The sequence below is a fragment of the Trichechus manatus genome, unplaced genomic scaffold (assembly GCF_000243295.1).
Source record: "Trichechus manatus latirostris isolate Lorelei unplaced genomic scaffold, TriManLat1.0 scaffold00027, whole genome shotgun sequence".
Classification (NCBI taxonomy): domain Eukaryota; kingdom Metazoa; phylum Chordata; class Mammalia; order Sirenia; family Trichechidae; genus Trichechus; species Trichechus manatus.
The window spans coordinates 16,334,129-16,349,295 of record NW_004443963.1 but is presented as its reverse complement, the minus strand read 5'-3'; the positions used below and the strand labels follow the sequence as shown (position 1 = coordinate 16,349,295).

At 49.4% G+C, this 15,167-nt stretch overlaps 1 protein-coding gene across 1 annotated transcript; it reads right to left on the bottom strand.

Annotated features, from left to right (window-relative positions):
- Positions 1-878: 878 nt before the first annotated feature.
- On the bottom strand, positions 879-14,601 carry POLR2F (RNA polymerase II, I and III subunit F). Its single transcript, XM_004373847.3, has 5 exons — positions 14,396-14,601; positions 10,307-10,376; positions 5,553-5,683; positions 1,500-1,571; positions 879-1,056 (listed from the first exon to the last, which is right to left on the bottom strand). Exons 1-5 carry the CDS (start codon positions 14,413-14,415, stop codon positions 966-968), a joined length of 384 nt encoding a protein of 127 aa, XP_004373904.1. The 5' UTR covers positions 14,416-14,601; the 3' UTR covers positions 879-965.
- Positions 14,602-15,167: the final 566 nt, after the last annotated feature.

The window sequence follows — 15,167 nt, the reverse complement described above, 5'->3', positions numbered from 1 at the left end:
GGTATGTATGCTCTCCCTGTCCCGGCTCTCCCTTCTAGCTGTTGGTGTCGGTATCTACGCTCTCCCTGTCCCCCTGAGTGAGGGAGAAGACAATGTGATTGGGCTTAACTCAGGTCAAGTAAATGGGATGAAAAACAGGACCCATTAGCACGCCAATGCTGGTCACCCAAGGCAGAGGGAGGGGGAGCTCCAGCTCTGATGTAATGTCAGACCTTGACCCCAGGAGCCTGGCTTCCCTGCCCACTGTCATCCTGGCACCCACCCCAGTCAAGGCCTCAGAGGACTGGGTGGGGGGGAGAGGGTGTGGGTGTGGACAACCAGAGAGGTGGGCCCGGAGGACCGTATGTGGGCAGTGGCCTGAGCAGGAGTCGGGACAGAGGGGGCAGGCAGGTGCTCCGGCTCTGCTCCAGCTGCAGACTTGCCCAGCAGGGCTCTGCCTGGGGAGGCGGGAGATGGTTGCGTCCCCAAGCTTCCTGCTGAGGCACTGCTCCTGAAAGGGGATCCGAGCCCATGATAAGAGGCTCGAGGCAGGTCCTTAGGAAACAATGGGTGGCTTGATGAGACCTGCTCTGTGATACTCCTGAGAAGGGAGAAGCCCCTGCAGCCAGTCCCCACTGGAAAGGAAATTGGGGGTTTCCATGGCAACCAGCTCCCTGGGCACAAAGACTCATCTGTCTGCTGGGAAGGCAGCTGAGGTGTCTCCCCTGCAGCAGCCTTTGCTCTCGTGAACCAGGGAGATGGAGGGAGGGATGGGATACTGGGGGTAAGGGCCCCAGGTGGTTCTTAAAGAGCTGACAGCACGGGACCACTGGATAGGCATGTGCTCCAGGCAGTAACGGGAAGAGGGGGTCACAGACAGCTGGACGGGAAAGGGCTGAAAGGCTGAATACTTTATTATTTACACATATCAAAGAATGGGAGAGGAGACACTGAGGACAGGGTAGGGGCAGGAAGGTGACTCCGGCTCAGTCGGTGATGATGAGCTCGTCCACCCCCCAGTCTTCATAGCTCCCGTCTGGCAGGTAGCGGCGGATGATGATGGGGATCTTTCGGGCCCTGTGGCGGGGGAGAAGTCACAGTACATGAGGCTGGTGACCCCAGCTCTGCAGCAGAAGGGACAGATTGTGTGGGGAATGGGAGAAAAGAGAAGTCTAAGGAACATCCTTGAATTACAATAAAAAGGAAGTCCCTGCACCCCTGAGTGTGGGAGAGTGAGTCTGCAAGGCTGCCATCCTGTGGCAGCTGGAAGAGGGGGCTTCTGGTAAGGGCCCCTGCAGCAGGGAATAGGTACCTCTGATAGCCAGGGAAGGGCCATGTCTCAGCAGCACTGCCCCTGTGCCTGCCCCTCTCCCTCTCCTTCCATAGGCTGATCCTGAATGAACTAAGGATCTATGGAACAAGCACCCCATTTCCCCGGCCAATACGTGGAGTGGGGGGCAGAGAACCCCAGAGACGCCTCTCAGGGCTCTAGAGCAGTGAACCACCACTGGGAGACTTACTTGAGTTCTTTCATGGCGATAAGCAAGGGGTCTGTCTCCCCCTCCAGCTCCACCATCACGGGGGCACACATCCTGTGGGCACAGGGACAGATGTTGGGAAGACTGCAAACACCAGGAGAAGGCCCAGCAGGAAGCAAGGGTGGGCTCACTTCACCAACAGGGTGGGCATCCTAGGCGTCACCTGGAAAGGTCATCTCCTAGGCAGGCAGGCATAGTGGGGAGTGGGGACAGAGGCACTGCCACAGACCAGCCACAGTGAGGACATGAGGGTGCAGGACAGAATTCAACTTTCAATTTCGAGTCAATTAATTTCTCCCCATATCTCAGTACCCTCGTTTGAAAATGGAGAAAATAATCCCTGCCTTGCCTACATGATAGTGATGCTAAAATAATAATGGCTAACAAGCAAGTGCTTACTAGGTGCTGTTCTAAGTACTTTACATAATACCTCATTTGAGGAAGGTCCTATTTTTATTTCTAAGGGACAAACAAGTTAGCAACTTGCTCAAGGTCACACAGCCAGTAAGCGGCAAAGCCAAGATTTGAACCTCACATGCTGCTAACCACTATGCTGTAACTCCTCCCATGTAATAAGAAATGTATTATGAAAGAGACAAATGTCAGCCATCATCATTATGCCATATGACACCCACCGTGTCAGCTCCCCTGCCAAAGACCTTCCCCAGCCTATCACAGACTCTGGAGCCCAGACACCAAGGCAGAGCATTGCACGCAGATGGAACAGCACATGCAAAGGCACGCCATTCTGACTGCTTGAATCTAAGTCCATGAGCCCGGCCTCGATGCCCAGCTCTCCTCATTTCCCTCCTGGCTCGTGGCAACAACCTCCTCGGTGGTCTTGAGCTCCCAGCCTGGCCCCCTCCCCAGCCTTAGCTGTTTACAATTCTTCCACGACTCCCATGGTCATCAGGCCAGAAGCCAACCTGCCCCCTGCTCACCTTTCTAGCATCTTCTCATGCTACTTCCCTACACCTACCCCATGTTCCAGTCATGCCAAACTACATGGTTCCCTGGACACATCACGCCGTTTCCCTATGTGTCCTCTTACAAGCGCCTCCTCTCCTACAAGCCTGGGAGAGGCTCCACTTTGGCAACCGTGTGCTGCGTCCTCAGTGCCCCGACTCACTTTGCATATGCTTCTCGTGGCGCCCGTCTCGCTGCACTGTAACTACCTGCCTGGAAGCTTCCCACAGCAGACCACATGTGGCTCAACGTGGGGGCCCAGACCCTGCTTGGCCCACAGCACAGGCTCCAGAAACAAACAAGGGGATGCCAATTCTAGGCCTACCTCCTCTAGGAAGGTGCCCTTGATTATTCCAGCTCAAGTCTACACTAATGGATCCCAAACCTGGCTAATCATCCGAATTACTAGGCGTGCATGCTAAAAACAGAGGTGAAAGGGCCTGAGAATGTACATTTGCAAAGTCCTCCAGGTGATTCTGATAATAAGCTAGTCTGAGAGGCACTACTTTATACCAAATAATTCACTAATTTTATTACTAAGTATTTTGATTTCTGTTACTACCAGAAGCCTGAAAATTTCCCAAAGGCAGAGACCAAGTATTTAACTTCCCTATATCCTCCCTCAGTAACTACTTAAACGTCTCCAAAATATAACCTTCAAAGAATGCGGCAAGATGCTCTTATGATCTGCACAGGCCTTATTTCTTTCAAGATATGAGTGATTCGAGAGCGTCCATTCACCCAGCACCTACTATGTGCACGTGATGTGTTCTGGGTCTCTGTGACCAGGACGACCTCCCCCACCAGACTGGAAACACCTGGGGGCTGCGGGGTTAAGTCTTTAATCATCTTCACATCCGCAACAGTGCCCTTAAGTAATCTGTCACATACCTGGGCCTCCACAAATAAACGTGTCAACGAGCGGATGTGATAAACAACATCAGCCACCAGGTGGTGCTAATGAACCAGACTCAAACTTCATCCAAGAAATGCTCCTTCAGCATGTACTAAGTGCAGGGTCACTTGCCAGCTGCTAATGGTATAACATACAGCTCTAGCTGTCCATGAGCTTACAGCCAGCTTCCTGCTCCCCTTTCTAGTTACATCCCTTAATCAGAGGGACTATTACAGAAGGAGCTGGACCATACCTCACTCCCTTTTGTTTATCAAGAATGTTTTGTAAAAACGGTTAAGTGCTCCACACTACCCACAAAATGAACTCCAATCTTCAGAACGTGTCGCTCAAGGCTCTAGTAACATCTTTCCCAGGCTCCTGTCCCAAGCGACTTGCCATCGCCATGGCCATCCACACTTGGCTGCCTCTAGCTGGACCTCTGTGTCTGCTGTTTCTGGCAGTACATGGAGTACCTTCAAAACCACCTCCCTTTCCCTGTCCCCGCTTGAATTCTAATTCCTTCATGAGGCTTTCCCAGGCACCCTGGAATTGGTGAGGTTTTTTTTTTTGGTACCTTTTATAAAACACCACCCCCATCTTCCCAACAGACTGTGAATACCTGGAAGACTGGGGGATTAATTCTTTAATCATCTTCACATCCCCAACACAGGCTGCCAGACTATTCTACTCAGAGTACTGAATGACTGTTAACTTGCATACAATCAGTCTATTTGTTTGAAAAGTAGTTTATGAATGATTCTTTCCCTGCTAGGCCATTTTTAGTCTAGACCAGCACTGCCCAATAGAACACTCTGTGATGATAGAAATGTCCCATGTCTGCACTATCCAGTGTGGCTAGTGCAACTGAGGAACTGAATATTGAACCTGATTCAATGTTACCTAATTTAAACGGCCACATGCAGCTAGTGGCTGACATACTGCATGGTGCAGGCCTAGAGATTCCTGACCCCAGTGGTACCAAACGTTATCATATGAATGTTGCTAATTTCACCCAGAACAGCAAGGAGTGCAACCAGGCTGGCTAGAGTTCTACAGCTGCAGAATAGGTGAGAAACACCGTGGCCACCATACACCTTGATCAAGGCGGACACAGTTGTCATTGGTACGCTCCAAGACTGGAAGAGAGAAAGTCTAATGCTGTTTGAAAACTAGGGAGGGGGATGCTCACCCAGATTTGGCGAAAACTGCTCCTCCAGCACTCACAAACCCTCAGATCTGGTGCCCCTTCCCCGCATACACACCATTTCCCACACCAGCTTGTAAGAGCTTTGGGGTGGGTGCTCCTTTCCTCTGCTTCTAGCTTCCCCACAAGGGATCTGCTATTAGTGTAACACCTCTGCCCTCTCTCTGTCCCCTTACCTATTCCTCCCCCGGGAAGAAGTATCTTATCTGCCGGGTCAGCCTGAGGAAAAAGCAGGCATCTGTGACTGAGTCTCTTCAAGTCCCTGCTTTTTCAAAGCCACCTGCCTGCAGGGACGGTGCTCTCTGGTCTGTTCTCCACTGTGCCACGATCTTCGCAGGCAGACTCTGGCCCTGCGGTTGCAGCTTCTGACAAGGTGAACTGCCTCACTGTTCAAAGACCACATTCTCCAAGGATCAGACGTTTGGACCTCCATCAGTCTACTGTCCTATCTCCTGAATCTTGTTATCCTTCAATTGGCTCCAAACTTGGGAGGGAGAGGAAGGGGGTTACGTATGGAATCCCCAGAACCCCACACTGCTCTGCCCTTCCACATCTCTAGCATGCCCTCTACGTGGCGTGCCCTTCCCACTCCTCTGGGCTGGCCAGAGTCCACCCAGAGTCAAGAACCACTGTAAGCCCAGTGGGAGCTGCTACCTGACTAACCCGGCCCACAGCGGCCTAGGGCTCTTCTTGGAACTCACACTCTTTTTTTGCTTCACTAACCTGACAGGGAATCATGGAGTTCTGTGTGTTTATTGTGATTTTTCTACTGTACTGTTATTTGACTTCTCAAATGCCCAAGTGATGTTTCTCCTATAGATCTAAACTCCCTGAGGGCAGGGATCCAGCACAGAGCCTGTTACACAGGGACAGCACCGTCCATGTTTAGAATTTGAGCGCAAGGGAGAGACTGTTTGCAGGGCCTGGCTGGGCAGGATCGGCAGAGGACAGAAAAGGAGTACACACTCACGCGATCTGGAGGGCTCGGGTGCCCAGGACGCGGGCTCGCTCGTACTTGGTCATGTACGGTGTGGTGATCCGCTTCTGGTTAGCCTGCGGTCGCTCCCCAGAGGGCAGGATCTCGACATTCTCCTGGCCCTCCTAGACACCCAGACAGAAAAGAGGGAAAATCAAGTAGCCCTGGTAGTGCAGTGGTTAAGCACTTAACTGCTAACCAAACGGTCGGAGGTTGGAACCCACCAGTTGCTCCGTGGGAGAAAGAGGTGGCAGTCTGCTTTCGTAAAGATTATCACCTTAGAAACCCTATGGGGCAGTTCTACTCTGTCCTATAAGGGTCTCTGTGAGTCAGAATCAACTCAACGTCAAAGGAGTTTATCTCCATAACATGGCATACAGTCAAAACTTAAAAAAAAAAAAAGTGTTGAAAAGAGGGAAAATCTCAGGGTTCATGTTTTGAAAGAGGGAGGAAGGGTGATAAACGACAGTAATCACAATCATCACTGCCACTACCATTAACACTTATTACAGGCCAGGAACCCTGCAGCTGCCCTGCTAACACCTCATTCAGTCCCCACAATAACCTTATGAGATAGGGATTACAGTCCCTGTTTTAGAGGCTCAGAGAGTTAGCTACATTGGTCGAAGTCTCGGACCTAGTGAAAGGCAGGAATCACAATCAGGATCCAGGTCTGGTGGAGTCCAGAGCCAACTGCCTCATTCATGAGAAAGAGAAGCAGAGGGCCTGGAGATGGGGCGGTCCCAGAAAGCTGGCCCTATAAAGATAACCTGGAGCAGAGATAACAAATAACCCCAAGCAGGAAGCTAGGAACACGCACTCCAACTTCCAGACAGGGTACGAGTCACTAGGTCAAGTGGCCAGAAAAGTCAGAGTGAAGGCGGAATACCCATATGTGGTAGTCACACATTTAACAATTATTTATCAAGCTTTTACTCTCCTGCCCTGTGCCACACATTGTAACAGGTGCTGAGATGGAAAGAGTTTCTGTTCTTAAAAAATTCATGGCCTATGGAAGCTCCAGAGACACATCCAAACTCCCTGAGGGACTGAATTGCTGGGTGGCGGGCTGTGGGGACCATGGTCTTGGGGAACATCTAGCTTAACTGGCATAACACAGTTTATAAAGACAATGTTCTACATTCTACCTTGGTGAGTAGCGTCTGGGGTCTTAAAAGCCTGTGAGCAGCCATCTAAGATACTCCACTGGTCTCATCTCTTGGGGAGCAAGGGAGAATGAAGAGAACAGGATATAAGGAAAAGATTAGTCCGAAGGACTAATGGACCACAGCTACCAAGGCCTCCACCAGACTGAGTCCAGTACAGCTAGATGGTGCCCGGCTACCACCACTGACTGCTCTGACCGGGATCACAACAGAGGGTTCTGGACAGAGCTGGAGAAAGATGTAGAACAAAATTTTAACTCACAAAAAAAAAAGACCAGATTTACTGGCCTAAAGGAGACTGGAGAAACCCCGAGAGCATGGCCCCCAGACACCCTTTTAGCTCAGTGGTGAAGTCACTTCTGAGGTTCACCGTTCAGCCGGGGAGTAGACAGCCCCATAAAACCAAATGGGACTAATGAGGCACAGCAGTCCAGGGACAAGGGCCAGAAGGCAGAAGGGGACAGGAAAGCTGGTGATAGGGAACCCAAGGTTGAGTAAGGATAGTGTTGATGTGTTGTGAGGTTGTTAACCATTGTCACAGGGCAACATGTATACTAATTGTTAAATGAGAAACTATTTGGTTCTGTAAGCCTTTATCTAAAGTGAGAATAGCAGCACAATTGGAAGAGCGTAGTCGATGTCACTGAACTGTGCACGTAGAAATTTTTGAAATGGTGTATCTTTGGCTATGTATATTTTCACCAAAAAAAAAAAAAAAAAAAAAGGTCAAGAAGGCAAGAGGGTTGACATGTTGTGGGCTTGTTAACCAATGTCATAAAACAATATGTATACTACTGTTTCATGAGAAACTATTTGTTCTGTAAGCCTTCACCTGAAGTACAATTAAAAAAAAAAAAAAAATTCATGGCCTCGTTGGGGAGACAAATTGAGTAACAGAAGAACATGTGATATGAAGGTAGCACACTAGGCAGCAAAGTTAACAAAAAGGGGGAGGACATCTAACTCATAGCGGGGGTTAGGAAGAGTGTGCAGAGATGAGACAGGAACTACTCTAGAAGGATGAGTAGGAGCTGCCAGGCCAACAAGGCAGGCAAAGGTGTTCCAGGCAGACTGAATAGCATGTGCAAAGGCACAGAGGAAGGAGAGAACATGCCAGGCTTGGAAAACCAAATGTGGAGTCTGATTAGGGCAAAAGGTGTACATACAGTTGAAGTCAGGAGAATAAATTCTATAATAAATAAGGAATTAATTCAGCGAGTATTTATTGAGAGTTTACCATATGTCAGATAGTGTTCTAAGTGCTTGGGATAGAGCACTGAATAAAACAGATAAAAATTCTTTCCCTTTGACCCCTCTGACAGGGATCACAATAGAGGGTTCTGGACAGAGCGGGAGAACAATGCAGAACAAAATTCAAATTCACTAAAAAAGACCAGACTTACTGGTCTGACGGAAACTGGAGGAACACCCAAGACTATGGACCCTGGACACCTTGCTAACTCAGAACTGAAGCCACTCCCAAAGCCCATCTTTCAGTCAAAGATTTGATAGGCCTATAAACAAATAATAACATACATGAGGAATGTGCTTCTTAGTTCAATCAAGTATACGAGACCAAATGGGCAACACTTGCCCAAAAGCAAAGACAAAAAAGGCAGGAAGGGACAGGAAACCTGGACGAATGGACACAGGGAGCCCAAAATGTAAAGGAAAAGAGAGAAAGTGCTGACCCATTGCAGAGATTGCAACCAATGTCATAAAACAATTTGTGTATAAATTTTCGAATAGGAAACTAATTTGTGCTGTAAAATTTCAACTAAAACACAATAAAATTAAAAGAAAATTTGCAAACCAATTGTTAAACACAGCCATTGCTAAAAATTTACAATTAAGTAAATTACATTTAAAACAAACAAAAAAATCTTTCCCCTGTAGAGCTTACGTTATGATAGGCAATAAACAAAATTAATAAGTAAAATATTAATAAACCCATTGCCGTGGACTCAATTTCGACTCATAGTGACCCTATAGGACAGAGTAGAACTGCCCCATAGGGTTTCCAAGGAGCAGCTGGTGGATTCCAACTGCTGAACTTTTGGTTAGCAGCCACAGCCTGCCATAGCCCTTAACCACTGTGCCACCAGGGCTCCTACAGTATAAAAACAAAGAAAGAGAAGAGTGCCAGGGTGGGGCAGGGCATGAGAAGGGGGAGAATGCTGCCATTTTAAGTAGGATGGTCACGGAAGGCCACACTGAGGTGATATTTGGACAAAGAACTGAAGGAGGTGAGGGAGCAGACCATGTAGGTATCTAAGGGCACAGCGTGAACAGAGACCCTGAGCCAGAGTCGGCCTGGCATGGACAAGGAACAGTGAGAAGAGAGAAGGCCAGAGAGGGAGCGGTAGCCACAGTGTGAAAGACTCTGCAGATCTTTTTTGGCATTTACAGGAGGTGGGAAGCCTCTGGAGGGCGATTATAAGCAGAGGAGAAACACATTTGACTTAAAAGGACCACCCTGGGTGCTCTGTCGAGGATATTCTATGAGGCAAGGGCAGAGGCAGAGAGACCACTTAGGAAGCCGAGAAGTAACTGATGATGTTTGCTGGTTAGAAAGATGACTAGCGGCAGAGTGGCAAACAGAGCAGAGTGGAGTGAGAGTGAAGGCAGGAAACCAGCAGCACGTTTTCTACAGTAGTGCAGGCAAAAAGTGATGAAGACCTAAGCCAGGCTGAGGCCCCAGGGACAGAGAAACAGACATGTGTCTGAACCACCTCTAGGAGGCTGAATCAATAGGACAGGGATGGGAATGAGATCAGAAGGATGGACGTTTCTGACTCAAGTGATTGGTATCTGAGAGTGTCACATACACAGAGGAAACCCAGGAGAAGGGGCTTCAGCTTCCCAGTGGAAAAAATCAAGGGAGCACTCTCCCTCCATCAGTCCCATAGGGAATGCCCTGTTTTGTCCATGGAGCTGGGAATCCACCCACCTAGTGCTCATGGTAGTCTTCCGGATCATCTCCCAACCCACCAAAATCCCTCTTTCATCTGTCTTCTTCAAATCCCCTACACTATCAGCCCCCAAGTCCAAGCCATAGTTCTTTCTCACTGGAGGTCCACAGAGTTCCTTAATTGGTCTCTCTGCTTTTACTCTTGTCCCTCTCCAAGTCATTCCTCACTCTGCAGCCAGAAGGTTCCTTCTAAAATGTCAACTGGATCATGTCATCCCCCAGCTCAAACCTCGTCAGTGGCTTTCCATTGCCTTTAGGCTATCAAATCCCGCCTGATGTGGGCCCTGCTGACCTCTCCCCACCATAGACACACCCCACAGAGCGCCTGGCACATAATAAGCATTCAACGTGTTTACTAAATGAACGAAGGTGATATTTTACCCATCAGTGAACTAACTGCCCCAGAAGTCAAGGACTGTGAACCTGATGGGCAAAGGCCTTTAGGCACATCACACAGAGCTTCTCTACCACCCAGAACCAGCACGCTGCTCCCTCTAACTAGGGATGCTTGTGGCATGGGCCTTTACCATGAAGAGGAGGCAGACGTATTCAAGCGCTTACCACCTGCAGCTTGAGCTACAGAGGTGGGAGCCTGAGGCTAAAATACTGACCTCCTCGGCGTTCTCCAAGTCATCTAGCCCTTCATCCTCCTCCACATCATCAAAGTCATCGCCATCAAAACTGTACAAGAAGAAGAGGCCGGTTAGAGCATCACTTACTAGAATCAAAGAAGACAGAGATCAGTGTACTACCAAATGTCTAGGGGGCGTTCAGTAAATATCGACTTAATAAATGAACCACACTTCTGTTCGATTCTACTCCCTCCATCTTTCCCCATCAACCCCCAGATTTTGCTAGGACTCACTCATCATCAGCTTCCCTCTCCACTGGATCATTCCTATCAGTGTGTAAACATGTGCCTATTTCCCCACCTTAGAAAACAAAGCAAACTTACTACTCTTTTCCCTCCCGGCAGAGCCCTATTTCCATGCTCCCCTTTGGAGAAAAATTCCTGAAAGAGTCTTGCTCCTCAGTGTCTCCAATTCTTCTCTTCCCATTCTGTCGTAATCTTATTCCAATAAGACTTCCACCACACCCACCTGCGGCTCCATCAAAACTACTCCTTTCAAGTTCGTTAATGAATTCCAAGTTGCTAAATTCAATGGACAATTCTCACTATCATTTAACTTGATCTGTCAGTTGGCCCATTAGACCACTCCCTTCCTGTCGATACATCTTCTCTCTTCTCGCCTGACCTCAAAGACACCTCATTCTGTTGGTGTTCCTTCACCTCACTGGCTACTCCTTCTCCTGTCTGCCGGTTTGTTGTACAGTGGTGGCTTGTGTGTTGCTGTGATACTAGAAGCTTTGCCACCAGTATTTCAAATACCAGCAAGGTCACTCTTGATGGACAGGTTTCAGTGGAACTTCAGACTAAGGCAGACTAGGAAGAGGGACCTGGTAGTCTACTTCTGAAAAAACTGGCCCGTGAAAACCTTATAACAGCAGGAGAACACTGTCTGATACAGTGCTGGAAGATGAGCCCCTTAGGTTGAAAGGCACTCAGAATACCACTGGGGAAGAACTGCCTCCTCAAAGTAGAGTTGATCTTAATGATATCGATGGAGTCAAGCTTTCAGGACCTTCATTTGTTAATATCATGCTTAGCAGAGGGTCAAGGAAAAAAAGGAAGACCCTCAACAAGATGGACTGACACAGTGGCTGCAACAATGGGCTCAAGCATAACAATAATTGTGAAAACGGCGCAGGACCTGGCAGCGTTTTGTTCTGCTGTACATAGGGTTGCTATGAGTTGGAACTGACTCAACGGCACCTTAACAACCTCTTCCTCCAAGCACTCATGGTTGAAAAGCTCTAACACTCAGTCACTGGTCGTCTCCTCTTCTCTCCTGACACATACTGTCATGGTGATCTCACCTATTTCTTAGCTTTGAATCATATACTTATGCAGACGACTCCCATATTTTTCTCGTCAGATAGCCCTCATCCAATCCATGATGAAATCGTCTTGGCTCTACCTTCAAAATATATCCAGAATCCATCCACTTCTCACCACTTCTACAATCACCCAAGTTCAGGCTAATATCTTCTCTCACCTAGATTACTGCAATAACCTCCCAACTCCCTGCTTCTATCTTTGCCTCCCTACAGTCTATTATCAACACAGTAGCCAGAGTGATCCTTATAAAACCTAAAATCACATCACTCCTGTGCTCACAACTTTTTGATGGCTCCCCCATTTCACTCAGAGTTAAAGCCAAGTCCTGACAGTGGCCCACAAGCATATACAATTTGGCCTCCTATCACCTCCCTGACCTCATCCTCTACCACTCTCCCCTGGTAGAACCCACACTGCTTGCATCCTGACTGTTCCGCACACTCCAGGCATGCACCTACCTGAGAGCTTTTGCTCTAGTTGTCCCATCTGCCCCAAGGCTAACACCTTCACCTCCTCCAGCCCTATTCAAATGACATCATCTCCATGAAGCCTTCTCTCGAATAACGTTTCTATTTAAAACTGAAACCTACAGTCCTCCCCCAATTCTCTATTTTTACTATAGTACTTACCATCTAACATACCATACATTTACTTACTTATGCCTGTTATCATCTGTCTTTGCCCACCCCACCACCCACCCCCAATTCATTCATTGTATATTCCAAGCTTCTGGAATAGAGCCAGACACATAAATATTTGTTTAATAAATAAGCCAATTCAGTCAAATTCAGTATGATATGTATAAAACAGATTTCATGACCTTGGCCTCTCACATCTGCCCCCTTCACCACCATTCCTGACCTCGGGGATCATCCTACTACACCCAAAGAAAACAATAACAACCTACTCTTTCTTCCAGGTTCTCTATCACGGCTGGAAGAAGCACTCACCCAGTTCAAGTTAGAAAACACTCATCCTCCATCTCTCCCTCACACCCACATCCTATCACAAAGACCTGTCAATTTTACCTCCTGAAATCTCTCCGCACTCTCCTCTCTATTCCGTGGTCACAATCTAAATTCAGGTCTCCATCCTTTCCCAGTTTATAATTTTGCAACAACTTCCTAACTGGTCTTTCTCCTCCAATTCAACTCTCCGAATCTATTCATCACAATGTATGCAAAGTATCTCTTCTAAAAAGAAAATCTAACTGTATCGCTCCACTGCTTAAAACAACTCAATGTCCACTTTACCTCAACGAGAGAATAAAGTCTTTACAAAGGCACAACAGCCCTCAATCATCTAGTCTTTATTGTCCCTCAGCTGCCCCTTCCTGACATGTTTTGCTTTCAGAACACAAGCTGGTTCCCCAAATTCCCACACACACCACACCTTGTCTCTGTACTGTAGGACACATTGTTTTCTCTACTTGTAATGCTCTATGCCTTGTCCACCAGGCCAATTCTTAGTCACATTTCACAGCCTTTCACCACCTCTGTGAGGCGTCACCAGCCTCCCCCTCAGGATTATTCCATACTATATCCTTCTACTACTACCCCATATTATCTGTTCATGGGCCTGTTCTGTCTCCTAGAAAGTGGTCACCTGGAGAGCAGGGACTGTGCCTAATTCACCTCATATTCCCAGTACTAGACACAGAGCCCAACTCAGTGGCAGTTTGCTGAAAGACACCTTAGTCACTGAACAAGGTCCCTCAAGCCTCGGCCTTTCTGCGTCTAGACTCTGGCCTGGTCTATGCTCCTGGTTCCCAGCCTTCCCTTCTCCAGCTCTGCTGGTCCCTCAGTATCCTTGTCCCCTCAGACACTGCCCCTAGACCCCAGCTCCTCAGTCTCTTCCGATCCAGGCCCCCAGGATCCCCGTCCCATAAGACACTATCCCTAGACCCCAGGCCCCCAGGATCCTCATCCCATCAGACACTGCCTCTAGACCCCAGGCCCTCAGTCTTTTCCAACCCAGGCCCCCAGTATCCCCATTCCATAAGACACTATCTCTAGACCCCAAGCCCTCAGTCTTTTCCAGTCCAGGCCCCCAGTATCCCCGTCCCTTCGGACACTGACCCTAGCTACCAGGCCCTCAGTATCCCCGTCCCATCAGACACTGCCCCTAGATCCCAGGCCCTCAGTCTTCTCCGACCCAGGCACTCAGTATCCTCGTCCCCTCGGACGCTGTCCCTAGCCCCCAGGCCCTCAGTATCCCCATCCCCTCGGACACTGCCCCTAGCCGTCAGGCCCTCAGTATCCCCGTCCCCTCAGACACCACCCCTAGACCCCAGCTCCTCAGTCTCTTACAATCTAGGGCCCCAGTATCCCCGTCTCCTAGGACACTGCTCCTAGACTCGAGACCCCCAGTATTCCCGTCCCATCAGACACTACTCCTAGACCCCAGGCTCTCAGTCTCTTCCGACCCAGGCCCCCAGTATCCCCGTCCTATCAGACACTAACTAACCCTAGACCCCAGGCTCTCAGTCTCTTCCTACCCAGGCCCCTAGTATCCCCGTCCCAACAGACACTGCCCCTAGACCCCAGGCCCTTAGTATCCCCGTCCCATCAGACACTGCCCCTAGACCCCAGCTCCTCAGTCTCTTCCGACCCAGGCCCCCAGTATCCCTGTCCCATTAGACACTGCCCCTAGACCCCAGGCGCCTCAGTTTCTTCCGACCCAGGCCTTCGCTTCCCCTGTCCCTCCTCAGGCTCCCGCAAAGGTCTGCTCCTGCACTCACTTGTCCTCGTTGTCTGACATAACGTACACGCTGCACAGACCCGGCTCTGCGCCCCACAACCGCTCGAAGATACACAAACACTCCGCCTCCGCCTCGCGCTACCACGCGTACCCTGCGCCTGCGCCGTGACCCAGAGACAATCACTTCCGGGAGGCAGGCCAGAGAGGCAATGCGCATGCGCCGAATGGCTTGCGCACGTTACCATGGTAACCAGATCCGCTTGCTGCCCCCTCCAGTCGCAAGGATCGCAAAATATTTTCGAGGGGCATCCGCGCGGGGTGCTGCTGCAGAGTCGTGGCTTCTATCTCCGGGAGCCCACCTGCCGCTCTCCGCGGGGAGGGGCACCCAGACAGGTCTTACTTTAGGGTGAGGTTTCAACTGTGGCATATCACCCAATGCGTACTGCCGTGACCACCGCGATTTTAACGTTCCCTTTTTCCCGAGGGGAGCCCTGGTGACGCAGTGGTTAAGAGCTCGGCTACTATCCAAAAGGTCGGCAGTTCTAATCCACCAGCCGCTCCTTGGAAACCCGATGGGCAGTTCTACTCTGTCCTATAGGGTCACTATGAGTCGGAATCAACTCGACGACAACGGGTTTGGGTTTGGTTTTTTTCTCCCGAGGTGACACCCCTGCTACAGGCATTGGGTCAGGATAAGGACTCTGTGTGTGTGTGTGTATCTGCCTGTGTGTCAGGGTCAGGGATCAGGCACTGTCGCGATATTTACTGGAGGCGTCACAATTCTGCCACCCAGATCCCCTACCCTCGCTCCC